The sequence below is a fragment of the Schistocerca serialis genome, chromosome 4 (assembly GCF_023864345.2).
Source record: "Schistocerca serialis cubense isolate TAMUIC-IGC-003099 chromosome 4, iqSchSeri2.2, whole genome shotgun sequence".
In the NCBI taxonomy this organism is placed as follows: Eukaryota; Metazoa; Arthropoda; class Insecta; order Orthoptera; family Acrididae; genus Schistocerca; species Schistocerca serialis.
In genome coordinates, this window is record NC_064641.1 from 187,669,092 (window position 1) to 187,688,859 (window position 19,768).

Sequence of the window (19,768 nt, forward strand, 5' to 3'; positions counted from 1 at the left end):
AATTCCTTTACGTACGCTATAGAATTTCTAGATGATTCGTGAATAACATGTGGTCATATTAACGAGTTAACGGGTGACCGGAGTAGCCAAAATTTATTGATTATATGTCACATGAGTAAGACTTGTTGAGTCATGAAGAATACCTGAGCACTGTGGTCAGCGATTGGGTGTAGCAGTAAGTACCAAAGAAATATTAAATTGAAACATTTGTCTGAGCATCAGATGTCGCCCATGGAATAAAACAGAAACTAGACTAACATATGTATCATATCAGGAGACAGTCTACAATAGGAAACTCTAGGATACTATATTTGGCTTGAACATGGCTCCTTTATTTGAAATGTCAAAATATACAGTTCGCAAAGCAATGAAACGTTGATGATATTCAGGTGTGATGCAAGTCACGGCTTAACGGATTTGCATCCGTGCCTTCTCTCAACGACAACCCGGAAACATGAGTTTAAATTTGAAAATTTTCTCCATTAGTTGGCACAATCCTAAAAACTGCATGTTTAATACATTCATTGGAAATAACAGGTACTTCATAGGAAGTTGACAACTTTTCTCTTTGCAGAAACCAACGAGTGCCTAGCAACTAAGTGCAACAATCCACATATTTGGAGAGTCCATCTCCATACAACGTCCACGTCGATTGAGCCACCATTACCTTCGTTCAGTCCGCTTGTGACACATCAGAATGTGCAGAAGGCATTTATGGCTAAAAGTCAAGGGATTTACGCCCACTCTCTTCCACGACCTCATCTTCAATGGTTGCTGTGTCAGCGGACCCCTCGCTCTTCGCTTTGGATTCTTTTCCTGAAATAAACACAAAGAAGTCATCAAAAAAAAAGTTTTGCTACTATATTTTTCTCTATGTGTGTCACTTGCATTTGTACTAGTGTACGTTGTGTTGTTTCCTGTAAAGTGGATTTTTCTAGGAAACACAAGTAAGTGCACAAATAAAATAAAAGTTAAGTGCCGGGATTTGATGCGTGTTTTGAGTAGTTCTTACATTTCTTTATGCATGTCAGAATGATCGGTACAAAAAAATACAACCAGAAATTTTAGAATATACAAAACAGGTAACTTAAACACGTCTGGGTAGAAGTGTATGGAAGATTACACCATGGAGGACAAAAAGCAGGCAGCCTCAAGAGAATTTGGAGTTGCGTGAAGAAGATCTTTGTGGCTGCAAGACGGGGAGAGAGTCATAGCAGAACAAATGGTCCATGGCTTGCGCTGTGCTGCAATCGCAGTCTTAGTAGTGACAACCGGAAATCTCCATTCTGGAGATTACATTGGGATCTTCTGACGTCAGAGAGTTGACGATTGTGAGCATGCCACGTAATGCACTTCTCTTGGTGGCCACGAGGGAGATTTTTAGATGGATGAAGCCAACATCGTTTACAACTTGTGCTTTCCACGTTTCCATATTGGTTTCGATGGAGTCGTTTACAGAACGGTAATCGTTTTCGTGAAGCTTTACCTGGACATCCACCTCTGGATGGCTGGTACATAATCATGCAGTTAATGGCTAGGCTTGGGAACTGGTTTGTGTTTTCCACTTCACGAAGTGGACAGATGTCTGGGGAAACAGTATGTGCCAGATGTTAACCATTGGCGAATACTGTAAGCCGTAGACATCCATTAACAATCTACCATGTCTCATTCAATTCCTTGTCGACTTCTTAGGCGTGCACCAACCCGTACCACAAAGGGCATGCTCATTCTGCCACTGCTCTTGAAGTTCGTGGGTAAGAGACCCATGTACACCCGATTATCTTCTTAGGATATTATTTCTGGCCTCCACTTTCAACCTCATATTAAGGAAAAGCCGTTCTTACTCTCATGCGTAGCATCCACATTCATATATAGGCAACATGCTGCCTACCAGCAATGAAGTTGCATAAAAAAGGGGATAGATCCAATGCTTACGACTACCGCCCAATCTCACTTCTCACAGCTTTATCCAAAATTCTTGAAAAAGTAATGTAGCATCACATACTTGAATTTGTAAAATGAAGTACTAACAAAATGTCAGTTTGGTTTTCAGAAAGTCTTTTCAACAGAAAATGCTATATACGGTTTCACTGATCAAATATTAAATGAATAACCGAACATCACCCATTGGGATATTTTGTGATCTCTCAAAGGCTTTTGATTGTGTGAATCATGAAATTCTTCTCGATAAGCTTAAGTATTGTTGTATGTGTCGGACAGTGCACAAATGGATTAATTCACACTTAACTGGAAGAATGCAGAAGGTTGAAATTAACAGTATAGATAGTCTGCAAAAACCAGCAGAGTCCTCTAACGGGGGAGGTATAAAGAATGGTGTCCCACAGGGTTCAGTCTCAAGTCCCTTATTGTTCTTGATATATATTAACGATTTGCCACTCTATATTCATGAAGACGCAAAGCTAGTTCTTTTTGCTGATGATAAAAGTATAGTAAAGACACCCAAGAAGCAAGAATCAGCTGAGAAAATTGCAAATTATATCTTTCAGAAAATTATTAAGTGGTTCTCTGCAAATGGACTGTCACTAAAGTTTGAGAGAACACAGTTTATACAATTCTGTACAGTAAATGGCAAATGGAAGTCTGTTGCTAAGGCAGAATACTCAAAATTTCTGGGTGCATGCATTGATTAGGAATTGAATTGGAAGAAACACATCGATGATCTGCTGAAACGGTTAGGTTCAGCTACTTATGCTATTAGGGTTATTGCAAATTTTGAGGATAAATGTATCAGTCAATTAGCCTACTATGCCTATTTTCATTCACTGCTTTCATATGGCATCATATTTTGGGACAAGTCGTCATTGAGAGAGAAAGTATTCATTGCACAAAAGCTTGTAATCAGAATAATAGCTGGGGACCACCCAAGATCACCTCGCAGGCGTTTACTTAAGGAACTCAGGATATTCACAGTACCTTCACAATATATATATATTCACTTATGAGATTTGTCATTAATAACCCATCCCAATTCAAAAATAACGGCGAAGTGCATAGCTACAACACTAGAAGAAAGGATGGTATTCTCTATTCTGGATTAAATCTCACTTTGGCACAGAAAGGGGCGAATTATGCTGCCACAAAAGTCTTTGGTCATTTGCCAAATGGTATTAAAAGTCTGACAGATAGCCAACAAACATTTAAAACCAAATTAAAAGAATTTCTGAATGGCAACTCCTTCTACTCAGCAGATGAATTCTTAGATATGAAGTAGTAACTGTAAAACATTAAAAAAAGAAAAGAAGAACCAATTATTTTGTGTAAAGAAAACTTATGTTAAAGTGACACGTTCCACATCATTCCGAATTGTCGTGTTCATTATCTATGGAACAAGGATTTATGTATGTATGATGTGTTTCAGACAATAAACGTATTTTTGCAGTGACAGACTGGTTTTACACTTCCGTGATAGTTTGGTTCGTTTGTATTGCTAGGGTTCTGGTATCCTAAATTTTAAATTTCAATCCTTTGGTGTAATGAATATACCGGATATTTCAGGGCTTTCCACGATTACAAACATTCGTAATACATAAAATATGACACATGGACAAATATATTTTGTCTTGAATTGCATGTGATATATTCAAGATTTTTGTACATACGTTCCTACTGTTACGTTATTTGTTACAGGGCCTACTGATGTAACAACACCGGAATCGGACACCATTTGCAAACAGTGTGTACTCAAATCAGGAGAAAGCCACTGTGTCCTCTGATATCACGAGACAGTCACCAAAAAACAGACCAGAGAAAATTCCATACGGCGTACCATAGACAGCCATCAGATGTTATAAGTATCAAGGTGCGGTTTGCGAAGTTTAAGCGCCTGCGGTCTCCCTATAATTAGCAGGCCTAGACCTAGTGCGTAGCCACTTCAGACAGTGAGAGGCGCCTTTGTGAGTTGTCTCAAGAGAACAGATCGCAGAACTTCACGTGAATTGCAGATTCCGAAGACATCAGTGCACGGCATCGTACATAAATAACTTATTTTTCGTGAGTACAAAGTTCAGATCGTGCAGTCCCTCCAATGATCGGATAAAAGAGCTCGTTTTGACTTTGCTGTTGCGATGCTGTCTGAGACTGAGGAAGGTGATGACTATCTGAAACATGTCCTTTTCTCAGATTAGCTCACATTTCATTTGAACGGTGTTGTCAACCGATGCAGTACTAAGATCTGGTGGTCCGAGAATTCCCACGCTGTGTTTGAGATCGTCAGAGACCTCCCTAAAGCTGTGCAGTATTATGCATAATAAAATCACAGGACCTTTCTTCTTCAGTGAAACGTCATTCACAGCCAATACTTATCTTGATATGTTGCAGTTATCTGTTGTACCACAGATTCAGGACATTCCCGTCTTACTTTTCCAACAAGGTGGTGCGGAACGTAATTGGGGGTTGGATGCCCATACCTATTTGGATAAAATATTTCTGGGAAGATGGATCGGATGTGGGGGTCCTATCAATTGGTCTCTGCGATCACCGAACGTAACACCACTGGATCTCTTCTTTTGGGGTTAAGTCAAGGACCAGTCTTTTTTTAAATATATATATATATATATATATATATATATATATATATATATATTTGTTCAGTTATTATTTTCATGCATGTTAACCCACTACCTAAATACATTATTGGGTCCTAATTTCATACTTAATATTTGCAGCTGTTATTTAGACACTACAAGTAAATCCTTATTATAATCTATCAATACAGCGTCTCTAATTTTCTAGTTTTTAGTTTCTATCTAAGCCTGAATTTTAGTTACTTATGTCTTTCTCTAATTCTGTTAGTATTAAGATGCATCTACTTTATTCTACGAGCCTATGCTACCAGCAGCTTTACAAGTGTGCCTGATTGTTGATGGCCTTGCCCACCGAGCTAATCCCAGTGGGCGTGCTCCTGGCACTTCGTATCGCTGCAGTCTATATTAAGAATCCTTATCCTATCTTTCTACATGCTAATCTATTTCTTAAATCTAGCGTCTCAGTTGGTGCATGTCATATCCGGTGGTGATGCACACCCTCCCCCCTAATCCAGGGCAAGGCGGATTCCAGCCGTGAGACGGTTGGCCATGTCCAGGCCCGGCGGAACAGGGAAAGTGCACAGAGTCCAAATCTGTATGATTGTTGCTGGTTGTTCCTTAGAAATTTCCTAAGGACCTTTTTCGAGATCTCATCTGTAAATTTAAGACATTGAATGTGTCCTCTCGCCGTAGCAGGTGGTGCGTGTCGTTGTTCGGAAGTTGTCTTAATTCATTTGCTACATCATCTAAGAGGGGGCACTGTGCCTTGCACAGCGCCACAGTCACACGTTGGTGTAGCCTGCTTCCCGAACAGACATAGGTATGTCGGGCAGGGCCCATGTCCAGTACGGAAGTGCAGCAGTCCTCTCGTAGGCATGAAGTATGTTAACTCTGAGCATTCCTCTATATCTGGCAACAGCTCATAGGTTCTGCTCCCCGTTTCCTCGTTATTCCACTGATCCTGTCATAGTTCTAACCCTCTCTTTTTATTGCAGTCTTGTTCCCAGCATAGACCCCTATTATTTCTATTACTTTTCCCCTCCTCTCCTTCTTCACCCAGTACCAGGCAGCCTGCTCTCTGATTTTAATATCCAGTGGACAGATCCCCATTAACACTAGAAGCGCCCCTCCAGGAGTTGTTCTGTGTGCTCCTGCTGAACGTAGAAGCATATTACGCTGCACCCTTCTTACAGCCATGGCAGGCATGACCCTCATGAGTCTGTGTGCCCATACCCCTGATCCGTATCCTACTATCAATATGAGAATGCTGTTATGGTAAAGTTTTATTAGGTTAGGTGGAAGATGAAAACGTTTATGACCCATTCCGATGAGGTTGTTTAGCAGTACCTGAGATCTTTGAGATACAGTATCAATGTGTGACGCAAAGTTCCACCTCTCATCGATGACTACACCTAGATATCGGGCCTCACGGTGCCGAAGAACTGGTGAGCCATTGATTTTTACTGTTGAGTTTCTGACAAGTTGATGTTTAAGTAGCAGATATGTTGACTTACTAGATGTGATAGTTATTTTAGCCTTGTGGCACTATGCTGTCAAAATAGTTATGGCTCTCTCTACTTTGGGCTCCAAATCCTCGCGGCTCCGGCCGCCGACCAGCAGGAGGAGGTCGCCAGCGTGGGCTATGACCTCTAGCACATCGTCACTACTTTTCAGGTCTTCCAGAAGTGGCTCCATGTTGATGTCCCAAAAGAGAGGTCCCAGGGCGGAGCCCTGAGGACATCCTTTTGTTACTTTCTTACTGACTTTGCCGCTAGGGGCCGATAGCCAGACCTCCCTGTCTTCGCAATAGTTCCTGAGACAGCCATATAGCGGCCTTGCACAATCCTCCTCCCGCAAGTAGGAGACGAGTGAGGGCCACCTCAGGTTGTCAAAGGTGCCACTGAGGACCACCATGATGCCGACGACATACTTGTGTGGGGCAGAGTCGCAGAAATCGGCATCCAGGGCAATTGCGTCAGACACAGACCACCCTGATCGGAAACCGAATTGTCTGTCACTCATCCCGCACAGTACACGTGGTGCTGTCAGTCTGTCTGCTAGCAAGCTCTCAAAAAGTTTGCCCAGAAGGTCCAATAGACAGACAGGTCTGAATGATTTAATTTCTGTGGGATCTTTTTCCGGACCGTTTTTGATTATTACTGTATTTCCTTTTTCCAGACTGCTGGGAATTTCCCGAGTCTTAGGCACTCGTTGTACAACTTTGTGAGAGGTGCCACCAGCTGGGGGGCGAGGAATTGCACCACCTTCGCAGTAATGCCGTCTGGGCCAGTAGCCTTTCCCCTCTTAAGGGCCTTGATTTGGGCAGCTACTTCCTCTTCAGAGAAGGGGTAAAGGTCCAGGTTTACCAAACACCAGTGAATGACAGAAGAACCATTCTCGTAGTTTTCCCGCGCACTCTAACTGCAAATTTGTATGTCAACCTGCATGTCTGTCTATTGGACCTTCTGGGCAACCTGTTGTGGTGCCATTCACGAAAAGCACTCCAGGGGGTGTTTTCCAACTGGATAACACTCACCCACATACCGCTGTTGTAACCCGAAATGCTCTACATAGTATCGACATGTTGCCATGGCCTGATCGATCACCAGATCTGTCTCCAATCGAGCACATATGGGACATCGTCGGACGACAACTCCAGCGTCATTCTCAGACAGCATTAACCATGCCTGTACTGACAGACCAAGTGCAACAGGTATGAAACTCCTTACCACAAACTGACATCCGGCGCCTGTACAACGTTCCTTAAATGAACTGAGGACCAATTATGCGGTCCCCAATAATCTCACACCAACTACGCACCCTCTGCTGGGGGTTACACCGTTTATAGAAGTATCAGAGTTTCTTATTTGCAATGACATACCCTCGCGCTTATGTTAACTAGTGTTCTAGCAATGTTAATCACTCAAATATGGCTACCTAGAAGTATTCCCAAAATTTCATTACTCTGCAGTAATTATTTTTTTGGTGTTGGAGATTTTTTTCCGTCGTTGTGGATTTTCCGGCAGCTGTTGTTCATAATCCACATTTTACTTTCAATCCAGCGTTTTCTGCATTTTGTGCGCAAAATGGATCCATCCTTATCATGTGTCTTTTCACCAGCAATTTAACAGGCGAAATTGCAGAAGATGCATGTAGCTTTGTCACATGGTTCTAATATTACATCGTCAAAGGGTTATATTTTCCGATGGAACAAGCTTTAAGGAATACAGCAATAGAAAAGCTGAATATAAGAAATACGAATTATTGGGAGTTTGGAGTCCTTATTGGCTCAGGGAAGCTGAATATAAGAGGCAGCAGAGGCGGAACGTTTGGTGCGAGATTATTGGGGACTGCATAACTACTCCTTAATTCATTTAAGAAACTGTAACAGGTAAAAGATACGCACAGTATCGTACCGAAGTGCTCCTAGCTCTTCTACAGAAGTGCTACATCAAACGCCTAGAGGTATGCGGTAGCAACACAATAAGCGCCTAGATTACTACAAGCGCCCACCCACCTCTCTCCTGGTCGTTGGATTGGACGTAAAGACGTTCTCCTGATTTGATGCCACCTCTGGGTAGACTCAAAGATGAATCCTATGCTCAAGTTCCGACGCCACAAGAGGATTTAAAACATCGCATTGATGTATCGTGAGCGACAGTATCGAAAAAACCTGTTCAGTCTGTTTGCAAGTCCATCATCAGCTCCTGCAATTGCAATTGACGATTGAGATTTTGAACACTTGATTATGTAAACGGAGTTTTACGAAAGCGTTTTAGTTTGCGTTTTTGCTGATGTAATTTTACCAGTTTGTCTGTAGAAATTAAACAAATTTTAGCTTCATTGTCCATGTGAAACTATCCTATAACATTTTTACACCTCTTTTACCCGTTTTACAAATCCATTCAGTTCTTGCCATTCGCCAATCTTTCAAAATCCCGGCAAAAATCAGAACTCTTTACCGTAGTTAACAAGTGAATCATCATTCGATGCCTATTCATTTGCCTAATATATTGTTTTGATCCGACCACATGTTGCCAAGTGTGATTAGTATTAGTTTTAAGTCTGAATTTGTAATTAGATCCTCTTAGCTGCATTAGACTAGAAAGCCACATTGGCTGGACGTGACAGTTCCGTATGTAACACCACCTTCCGCAACAGATAGCAGTTTGTTCGATGTTCATAAAAGACACATCCTAAGTTTTAAAAATTTTTGTTCTATTTATATGACATGCGAAAAGTGAATCCTGTGTAAGTCTTCGCTTTAAGATCTACGATATTAGCAGGAAAACTTACTGCAGTTGCAACTGAAAAAGCTGATACGCATATCTCTGTAATGAATAAAGCTAACGTAAGAGACTATGCATAGTTTAATGAAGGCTGAAAAAAAGAATTATTGTACCATAAACGGATCCGTGGACAATAGAAGTAAACACCTTAAATGACCCGGGTGCCCATTACATTGATCTCAACTGACCCTATGAAAGGGACAATGCTGCAGTTATTCTGAATTTAAACACTTTCATTGGCCACCAAACTCCCCAGACATAAACCTTACTCAGCATGTCTGGGATGCCTTGCAACGTGCTGTTCAGGAGAGATCTCCACTCCGTCGTACTTTTATGGATTCATGCACAGCCCTGCAGAATTCATGGTGTCAGTTCCCTCTAGCTCTACTTCACATATACGTCGAGTCCACGCCACGTCGTGTTGCGGCACTTCTGCGTGATCGAGGGGCCCTACACGATATTAGACATGTGTACAGTTTCTTTGGCTCATCAGTGTATGTTAATCCTCCGCACAGAGTTCATCTAACTGAGATGTAGACTGATTTTGGGGCACAAGCACTTGCTAGAGGGTTAATAGCATGATTAAAGGATTACTAGCGTGAATTTAGTTTGTGATGACCGACTATTAACTAACAGAATTTCTATTTATAACGACTGGAACACACTTACTGCACTTGATTTTTTGAATGCTTCAGAAATATTATCGTTTTGTTTTGGTCGACCCAGAAACATATAGTGATCTGTTGTATTAACTATGTGTCTACCTCTCACGTGCGTCTTAGCTCCGGTGGAACGAGCACCCTCCACCACCAACACGAAAGCTTGCAGGCGCGAGCATTCACTCACCTGAGGGGCAAGTGTTCCACGGCTGCTCCTCGGCAGTGGTGAACACGGCGTAGACGACGTACCCAGCTGCTGACAGCGCCGCCGACAGGTAGAACACCGCGTTCCAAGCAGACCGCGTTTGCTGCAGGCATACAAAACACACACGTCCCAATAAAAACGGGCAAGTCGCGGCTATTCGTATAGGTCGACGAAGCGAAGTGTAATGAGGGCCGTATTGTACAGTATCGTTTTTAACTAATTTGTCTTTTTCCTCGATCGATTGAGAAATGCAACACTAAATTTATACTTTTAATGTCCAAAATGATTGTCTCTTGGGAGAAGGACCACAGAATAAAAAGTAAGCCCTGCCCTCAACATACCGAACCTCTGTTCGAAATGAAGAGTTATTTTTCCGCCGGTCGTGGTGGCCGAGGGGTTCGAGGCGCTTCAACTCGGAACCGCGCGACTGCTACAGTCGCAGGTTCGAATCCTACCTCGGGCATGGATGTGTGTGATGTCCTTAGGTTAGTTAGGTTTAAGTAGATCTAAGTTCTAGGGGACTGATGACCACAGCTGTTAAGTCCCGTAGTGCTCAGAGCCATTTCATCCATTTTTTGAACCAGTTATTTTACCAATCAGACACAACCCGTCGGATGGGCTGTATCTCTGGGCAGTAGAACGAATATTTTTTCGAGTGTATCAAATGAGTGAGCATCAAAGTAAAAGTCTTCTTACTTTTCTGAAGTCTGATCTATCTATTTTTTTACCAATAACAGTTGTTAAAATTTATCCTCTGTTTTTCAACACACATGACATGGTTTGTATTCAAAACTTTCTTATGGGCCATTAAAAGTGCTACATCAAGAAGAAATGCAGATGATAAACGGGTATTCATTGGACAAATATATTATACTAGAACTGACATGTTATTATTTTTTCACGAAATTTGGGTGCATAGATCCTGAGAAATCAGTACCCAGAACAACCACCTCTGGCCGTAATAGCGGCCTTGAAACGCATGGGCATTGAGTCAAACAGAGCTTGGATGGCGTGTACAGGTACAGCTGCTCATGCAGCACAACACGATACCACAGTCCATCAAGAGTAGTGACTGGCGTATTGTGACGAGCCAGTGCTCGGACACCATTGACCAGACGTTTTCAATTGGTGAGAGATCTGGAGAATGTGCTGGCCAGGGCAGCAGTCGAACATTTTCTGTATCCAGAAAGGCCCGTACAGGACCTGCAACATGCGGTCGTGCATTATCCTGCTGAAATGTAGGGTTTCGCAGGGATCGAATGAAGGGTAGAGCCACGGGTCGTAACACATCTGAAATGTAACGTCCAATGTTCAAAATGCCGTCGGTGCGAACAAGAGGTGACCGAGACGTGTAACCAATGGCACCCAATACCATCACCCCGGGTGATACGCCAGTATGGCGATGGCGAATACACGCTTCCAATGTGAGTTCACCGCGACGTCGCCAAACACGGATGCGACCATCATGATGCTGTAAACAGAACCTGGATTCATCCGAAATAATGACGTTTTGCCATTCTTGCACCCAGGTTCGTCGTTGAGTAAACCATCGCAGGCGCTCATGTCTGTGATGCAGCGTCAAGGGTAACCGTAGCCATGGTCTCCGAGCTGATAGTCCATGCTACTGCAAACGTCGTCGAACTGATCGTGCAGATGGTTGTTGTCTTGCAAACGTCCCCATCTGTTGACTCAGGGATCGAGACGTGGCTGCACGATCCGTTACAGCCATGCGGATAAGATGCCTGTCATCTCGACTGCTAGTGATACGAGGCCGTTGGGATCCAGCACGGCGTTCCTTATTACCCTCCTGAACCCACCGATTCCATATTCTGCTAACAGTCATTGGATCCCGACCAACGCGAGGAGCAATGTCGCGATACGATAAACCGCAATCGCGATAGGCTACACTCCGAACTTTATCAAAGTCGGAAACGTGATGGTACGCATTTCTTCTCCTTACACGAGGCATCACAACAACTTTTCATCAGGCAACGCCGGTTAACTGCTGTTTGTGTATGAGAAATCGATTGGAAACATTCCTCATTTCAGCACGTTGTAGGTGTCGCCAACGGCACCAGCCTTGTGTGAATGCTCTGAAAAGCTAATCATTTGCATATCACAGCATCTTCTTCCTGTCGGTTAAATTTCATCTTCGTGGTGTAGCAATTTTAATGGCCAGTAGTGTTCATAGAGATGGGTTTTCAAAGGGAAATACTTTCTAATAATCAAAATCTAATATACAAGAAAATTAAAGATGCACCTCTTCGAAACCATGTCATTTTTCCCAGTGCGACGAAGAGGTTCGAAATTTGTCTCGAACTTGCCTACAGCATCCCTCTGTAATGGCGCACAACCATGACGCCCTCCGACGCCACCCTCGGGTTCGGCAATGCTTCAAACAGCGAGGTGTCGCACGCGCAGAAAAAGGTACGAGCTCAGAAACTCGTGTGAGATGTAGTGTGGGCTAATGGTGTCACATTGGCACCATATTTCATCACAACTCTGCCCAGCTCCACTGTCTACGTTTCACAACATGGGAAGGTCGTCACACGTACGGGGGGTCAGAAAGGCGTCGCTCAGCATTGAAATCACAGTTTTCGTTATGGATGACAGAAAAAAGCATTTCGGAAACTCCTCCTTTCTATACTGGTAGAACCTCCCCCCTCCCCCTTCCACATGAAACACTTCCCCAAGGGCAACACATGGCTGCAAAGTCTTCAATGCGATTTCACCTCCTTTGAGTATACTGTGACCACAATTGTTGGTGTGGTGCACAGGATGGAAACACTAGAATCCGATCAAAACCATTTAACGAAATTTGAAAGCGACCCGAACCAGAAAAGGGTGTTTATGCCTTTTCACCCCTTCTTTCTGGCCATCGTGTGGCATGTGGCATGTACACAGCAGAGGGGAGGGGGGGGGGGGGACGTTGCAACGTTGATACACACCTGAATAAAATGGCTAAGTTCGGCACCATCCTCATGGCCACCTCCGCATCTTTCTTGGGCACTTTAAAACATTCACTATATAGAGACACCCGTCCACTGTTCTCTACCAGCCCTCAGGGCGGGTGACTGTCTCGACACTAGCGTGTGAAATCTGCAGAGTGTTAAAAGAGTTGCCAATCCCGCCAGCGGGTAAGGAGCGGAGGATGGGTATCCCTGTGAAGAGACATTTCTAAAGCACCTGACGTAGGTGCGTAGATGTCACTCAGGGCGTTGCCGAACAGTGGACTCTTTGACCGACACTTTTGTCATTTTATTGAGTGTGTGCCAGTAATCAATCTCCCCCCTATCCCCCTACCCCCCCCCCCCCCCCCCCCATCTTCTGCGCTCACGTCACGGGTGGGAGCCAAAGGGAAGATGAGAAAGTAACTCAGTAACTCCCTTTTCTGCCTCGGGCCGCATTCAAATTTGGTCGAATTGTTCTAAACAGTCCTTTCAGCCCTGTATTCCAGAGCAAAAAAATCGGTCCCGCGACACTCAAAAGGGGGGAGATCACGTCCAGAGGCGTTGTATTCAGGTGATGGTCTCAGAGAAAGGCTGCGTATTCGTAAGATTAAGGTAAAGGCTAAGTAAAGGCATTGGTGCCTAATATATCGTTAATTCTTCGCAGAAAAGTTCAGCTCCCCCACAAGTACAGTCATTTCCATTTAGTAGAAAAAAAACAGTATCTTCAAATATTGCGAAGACAAGAAGCATTGAATATTCACTGACTCTGGCTCTTGTTGATTGCAGGCAATTACAATAATCCTTCTCATTCCAGTAATGCTTTCAACAAATAATCGCTAACGGTCCTGTGTCATAGCCCAAAATTGCTCGAATGGCATTGCACGGATCTCCAACAAAAGTCTGATCTGAAAGGCTTAAATTTAAGTGTTCCCAAAAGTATCAGAGTCAACTTCCCTACACATAAGCGACGTATATTGCATGCAACCTTCCTCTACATCTGAATGCCAAAGATATTTTTATATATAGTATACTGTCGAAAACTGTTTACGACTGAAGCATCAATTCATGACTTCAACTGACTAAATGCAAGTGAAGTTGATCAAAGTCTTATCAAGTGAACTGTTGTATGAAACAGTTCCACACATCGTTATAAGAAATAAATAAATTCCTTTTGGTATATAGCAGACTTTACAGTAGAATACGAGACGAAAACATAAAGTGAAGTGAAAAGAATAGACTCATGTAGGAAAATATTTGCGACTCTTTATATCTTACAAACTTTACGCATGATGATGGTCGGAAGAATGTCACTGAAGTTGATTATTAATAAGCTGGATGTCGAAGTAGATTGATAATAAATAAAATATACAGACATCGCAAAGATTATACACTCCGAACTATGCAAATGAATAAGCTTTGTATGGATTTGAGAAACATGTACTTCATATTTAGTACTGCAGAACACAAGACTCGATTTGTAACACTTTAGTAGTCCTCATTCGGAAATTGGGAAATTTTTTGGAAAACATTTTACACTGTGTTGTGCCATTATATATAAATTTCGATTCATATATAAATGGATGTTTTGATATACATTTCTTAAAATTAACAAAAAATTGATTTCCAAATGTCAGTATAATCTGATAAATCATAACTTTCTATGAGTAAGTAGCCCAAGATAATAGCACTATGGCAGATGACGTTTACATTCAAAATGCTGACTTTAAACAAACTGAGGTAGATAGATTTTCTAATTCTGACGCAGAGTTAGTCACATTATATAACATACTTTCGAGTGAAGAGAGTTAATTAAAACAACGAAAATATTTATAAAGGTTGAACAATATTTACTAAGTCGCACCTTACAATGAAAATAATGCTAGCGCAAAATTGAGACCTACTTTCAAGAGCTCCTTATAAATTTTTCAGAATAGTTCCCAACAAAATAATAAAATAATTACAAGAAAATTATTAAAACACCGTTGAATAGACGAAGGAGACAGAGTGTTTTCAAAATTAAGAATGGCTGAACGTAATGATCTGGATATACTTTCAAATTATAAATTGTATCGTGCTGATGTTGCAGTCTTCAGTCTAAAAGACTGGCGTGATGTAACTCTCCACGCTAGGGATTTGAAATTTATATTCAATATTAACCAACTTCCCTTTGTCAGAAACTCTTTTCTTACTTGCCGGTCTGCATTTTATGTCCTCTCTACGACGTCCGTCGTCAGTTATTTTGCTACTTTCTCTACTGCTTTTAGTGTTTCATTTTTCCAAATATTCATCTTGTAATCTCTTTTTTATGGCACTATTCTTTCCTTTCAGCTGCTCTTCCATGTCCTATGCCGTCTTTCACAAAATTACAGTGCCATCGGCAAACCTGAAAGTTTTAATATCATCTCCCTCAACTGAATCTGTCTTTCTAAATTTATCCTTAGTTTCCTTTATTACTTGTTTAACATACAGATTGAATAACACCGGGATACGCTCAACTTTGTGTCACTCGATTCTCAACTACTGCTTCTCTTTCATTTTCTTCGGTTCTTATTACTACGGTCTGTTTTCTGTACAACTTGTAAGTACCTGTTCGCTTCGCTTCCTGTACTTTATCACTGCAACCTTCTTGTTTTAGTGTATTTCAGTCAACATTGTCAAAAGCTTTCTCTAACCTATAAACATAAAAAACATAGGTTTGCCTGCCTTCAGTATCTTCTAGCATAACAGTAAGTTATATACTGCTTCGCGTGTTACTATATAACAGTACCGTGCCTTCCATCTATCTTCTCTACTGTCTCTTTCCCTTCTATAATCTCATCTTCATCTCCGCTTCCTTCCATCTTTCAGCCTCCCCTTCTTTCCTTAGCATCGACATGCGATTTGAGCACTGGATATTCATACAACTGTTTTCTTTATTTTTCTTGTAGGCTGCGTCTTTCTTTCCCATAGTCACGCATGCCTCTAGGGCTTTGCATTTCTCATACCATCAGAATTATAAGAAAACATCAACTGCACTATTCTGAAGGTAGTAAGTTCAGATGAATGAGTAAACTGTTACAAAATTTGTCTGACAGCTCACGCATCCAAAGTGGTGGGCAGAATGATACACAAAAGAATGTAAAAAAAGAACTTGCCAACTGTTAGATCAGTTTCGTTTATCAAAAGATATTGCCGTTATTCCAAATAATGGAAGTTAACATACAAAAAATAAAGGCACTGTCACAGAAATTATTCACTCATAACAACCGCTCGACAAAGTTAAGTGGTGTAATAGCTTACAAATCTTTAAGAGCTCTAGGTAAAGACGGGTAACATACAATAAGCGCAAGAATTTAGATGGATCCAGATAGAAGTATTCGGATTAAAAAGGCCGTCAGGCAATGATGTAGTTTTTCTCCTTTACTGTTCGACCTGTATATCGCAGAAACAATCCAGAAAATAAAATAAGTCACACAAATCAGATAACAGTTCAAGGTGAAAGAATATCAATGATAAGATTCGCTGATGAGACTGATATCTTCCGTGAAAGTTACAGAACCTACTGAATGAAATGAACTGTCTAATGAGCTCGGAATATGGCTTAGGAGTTAACTAAAGGAAGCCGAAATCATTGATGAGGAGCATAAAAGAACGTAGTGCCTCTATTAGTTACAGTTTTTGGTCTCTGCGGTTTAGTAACGTGGACGTTATTCTCTGGCGTTTTAATACATGACCTATTATTCTGTCCCTTCTTCTAGTCAGCATTCCTATTCTATGAAGGTGACTTACTCCATTATCAGCCGCAACTTCAGAAGCGCCTCTCTGGTGTCTTTACCTTTCTTGGGGCCAACTGATAGTCATCTAGCAAATCCTCAGTTCTCTTTCCATTGTTCTGTATATTACTCCTGTCAGCAACGTAAATTCATGAGTCGTAAATCTGTGTGATAATTCTCTTATTTATGTCCCTTTAATATCCTCTAGATTGTGTTGATCACATTGTTACGAATGTTCGATGGTATGTCTCACAGATTCTGTACAGGAACTTTAATAATCTTTTGGTTGCCGCTCCCCCCTCCCAATGAGTTTAGAACTTTGAAAGGGATACAAACTATGCCTTCTGCCTTGTTTGATTGCAAGTCTTCCAAGCTCTTTCACGCTCAAATTCAAATATAAAATCAACTACGTTGCATAAATCGAACTATTTCCTTTCTTGTTGCGTTAACCAACAGTTCCTCGTCCTTGTTCATGGCCCCCTCCTCGCTTTCTCCTTTACTTTGTACTTCTAATGTTGACATCCTTGCTTTCAATTATGTCAACGGTTATTCTGATTTTTCTACGTGCTGAATCTATTCTTCTGACGATCATTACTTTTTCAGTAATTTCACGTTTTTCCTGCAGTCATTTTGCTGTAACTTACCCGCTCTTTATATTGACTTCATTCGTAAATGATTTTCACTTAATTTGCAGTATTACTTTTCATCCTGAACATCTTTTCATTTGGTTCTTCCGACAATAAATTGAAGTATTCCTTCTATTACCCAAAATTCTTCGCAGCTATCACCCCTGTACCCATATTGGTCTGTCCAACGGTTATTGTCCTTTGTAGGAGTGTCATTCCTCTTCAAACGAATTGCCTACCGTGGTATGTGTTATCGCAATATCTGCAGCTTCAGAGAACTCTAAACTCACATCATGAATCGTCAGCACTTCAGTATTCTAGTTCCGTACACACCTACTCTTCCTGAAGATTCTCTTAAAAATTCGGTCTACTCATTACAAAATTACGATGTGAGTCTATATCTCCTCTTGGGTACTCTTTACAATCTAATATCTGATTTCGGAATCTCTGACTCACCTTGATGTTATCTAGCTGGTACCTTCCCGGGTCTGTAAGCCTTTTCCGAATATAATTCCTCCTCCTTTGGACAGTGTATTCGCTGTTACTAGCTGCAGTTCCTTGCAGAACTAAAGGAAACTATCTCCTATTTAGTTCCTGCTGCCGAGCTCGTATTCACCCATAATTATGTCTCGTATTGCTTTCCCTACTAAAGTGCTGATTATTAGATTTTCATCTCCCTTTACATATTGAGTTACTCTTGCAGTGCTCTCATATAGTCTCTCTATCTCTTCGTCTTTTGCTTGTGACGTCGGCATGTATACCTTAACGACTGTTGTTGACATTAGTTTGCTGTCGATTCTGATGAGTCATGGCATCACTGAAATGTAGCTGTAAACCTTTACCCTGTCGTTCTACTCATGACGATTGCTACCCCCACTAAACAATTTTCTGGTACAGTTAATATTACCCTATATTTCCCTGACCAGAAATCCTTACATTTTATCTATTTCACTTTCTGACTTTTACTGTATTTGGATTGAGTCCTTGCATTCTCCATTTCAGATTTTCTAACTTTCCAGCAAATTCAGACTTATGTCATTCTCCGCTGCGACTCTTAGAATGTTACCTTTTTGTTGTTTTTTTATCATAGTCATCTCCCCCTTCGGAGTCTTGCATTGCACATCCATACAATGGGCTAAACCGGAATTTTTTGCCAGTGATCTTCATGACACTCTCAGTGATATGCTACTTATCCTAAGTTTACACGTTGTCTTTAATGCAGTGGTTTCCTTTACTTTCTACATCCTCAACGTACTGATCAGTGATGACTGTATCGCCGTTAAGGGCATTTTATCTCTCTCGGACAGGAGGGTGGCCGGAACATCTATCATATCCTGCACCCTGTTAGTACAAGGCCTTTGGCAGAATTACCTTGACTCATACGAAAAGCGTTCGGTCGTTACTGCTGATGATTTTTATCCATAATCTAACCAGAGATTGGGATCGAACCCAGCACCCAATATTTTTTATTAGGATTTCGAAGACGTTTGCCCTAGACCTCGGTGGATTAATACATATCCAGTTTTGAATAATTCTCAATTATTGAGAACGTACTGTGGGTGTAAGTGCAACTTTGAGATGAAGAGGCTTGTACATGAGGGAAATCGTGGCGTCCGGCATCTAATCATTCAGAAGACTAATTAAATACAAAAAGTGACTACAAATGCGATCAGTGCTGTGCGTAAGGTGCCCAATAGACGTGGAAGCTTCACTGCAACGCAGACGCGCAAGTTACCCGCTAGTCGTGTTTCGCCTCGACCAAGAACAGGGACGAGGACGTTTACGTCACTATCAGATTTCGTAGCGTACAACAATTAGCGACGTCTCTTATCTTACGGCAGCAATCCTGCAGAACACTCTCCTTATCTTGTTCACAAACCATGTAGATTAAAAGACAAGACTTTAAGTGACACACTATCAGCTAGCGGATGATAAGAGTGATCATGTCTGAACTGCTGCACCTCGTATATCTTTATGTGACATATTAGACCTTCTTGTTGGATATCAAATTTAGCCTCTTCCCTCTGCGGGGTGACATTGTCTACATTATGTAATATCTGGAAGTCAACGCACGTAGTTATCTTCAAAGAGTGTTCAGGCGTTCACGACTGCGTATCATATAGCTAACACCGTCATCAAGAATAAACTAGAATAATGTATTAGATTGGGGCATAGGTTCGTAGCTTTTTTGTTTTTCGTGTTAATATTCCGTTTGCTACGGGTTTATTTATCAATTGTCATTTTTTATTTGTAGTTCAATTTTGCTATTTGAGTTTACATATTGTCATTTTGTGATTTGGAGATAGAGAGCGAAGCTGTGGATGCAAGAAGATGGAGTGCCAAGTGGATAAAGCGGAACATTTCCGACATATTCTTCTGTTTGAGTTCGATACAGGCGTGACAGCAGCAGAGGCAGTTGCAACATTTGCGCCGTGTATGGAAAAAATGCCATTGGACAGAGCACAGCAAGAAATTGGTTTTGTGGTTTTAGCGAAGATCGTTTCGACAGTAGTGACATTTCACGTTGAGGAAGACCTTCGAAGTTTCATGAAGATAGCTTAAACGCATGAATCTCCAATTACCCATGTCTGTGTCCTCTAGAACTGCCAAATGTTATGAACTGTGATCATTCCACCGTCGTACGACATTTACGTGCAATGGGGCAGGTTCACAACTCGGATGTATGACTACCGCGTGCTCTACGCCAAAATCAGAAAAGTCAGCGGGTGGGCGGCCATATGT

The 19,768-nt window shown here is 41.6% G+C and overlaps 1 protein-coding gene across 1 annotated transcript in view; it reads right to left on the bottom strand.

Moving 5' to 3' along the window:
- Positions 1 to 321: 321 nt before the first annotated feature.
- Positions 322 to 19,768, bottom strand: part of LOC126473713 (sialin-like) — a 134,110-nt gene continuing 114,663 nt past the window's right edge. The window contains exons 9-10 of the mRNA XM_050100957.1: positions 9,680 to 9,800; positions 322 to 816 (exon numbers count right to left, since the gene is read on the bottom strand). Of these exons, the coding sequence (XP_049956914.1) occupies positions 719 to 816; positions 9,680 to 9,800 (219 nt within the window). The 3' untranslated portion in view covers positions 322 to 718. The remainder of the gene's footprint in view (positions 817 to 9,679; positions 9,801 to 19,768) is intronic.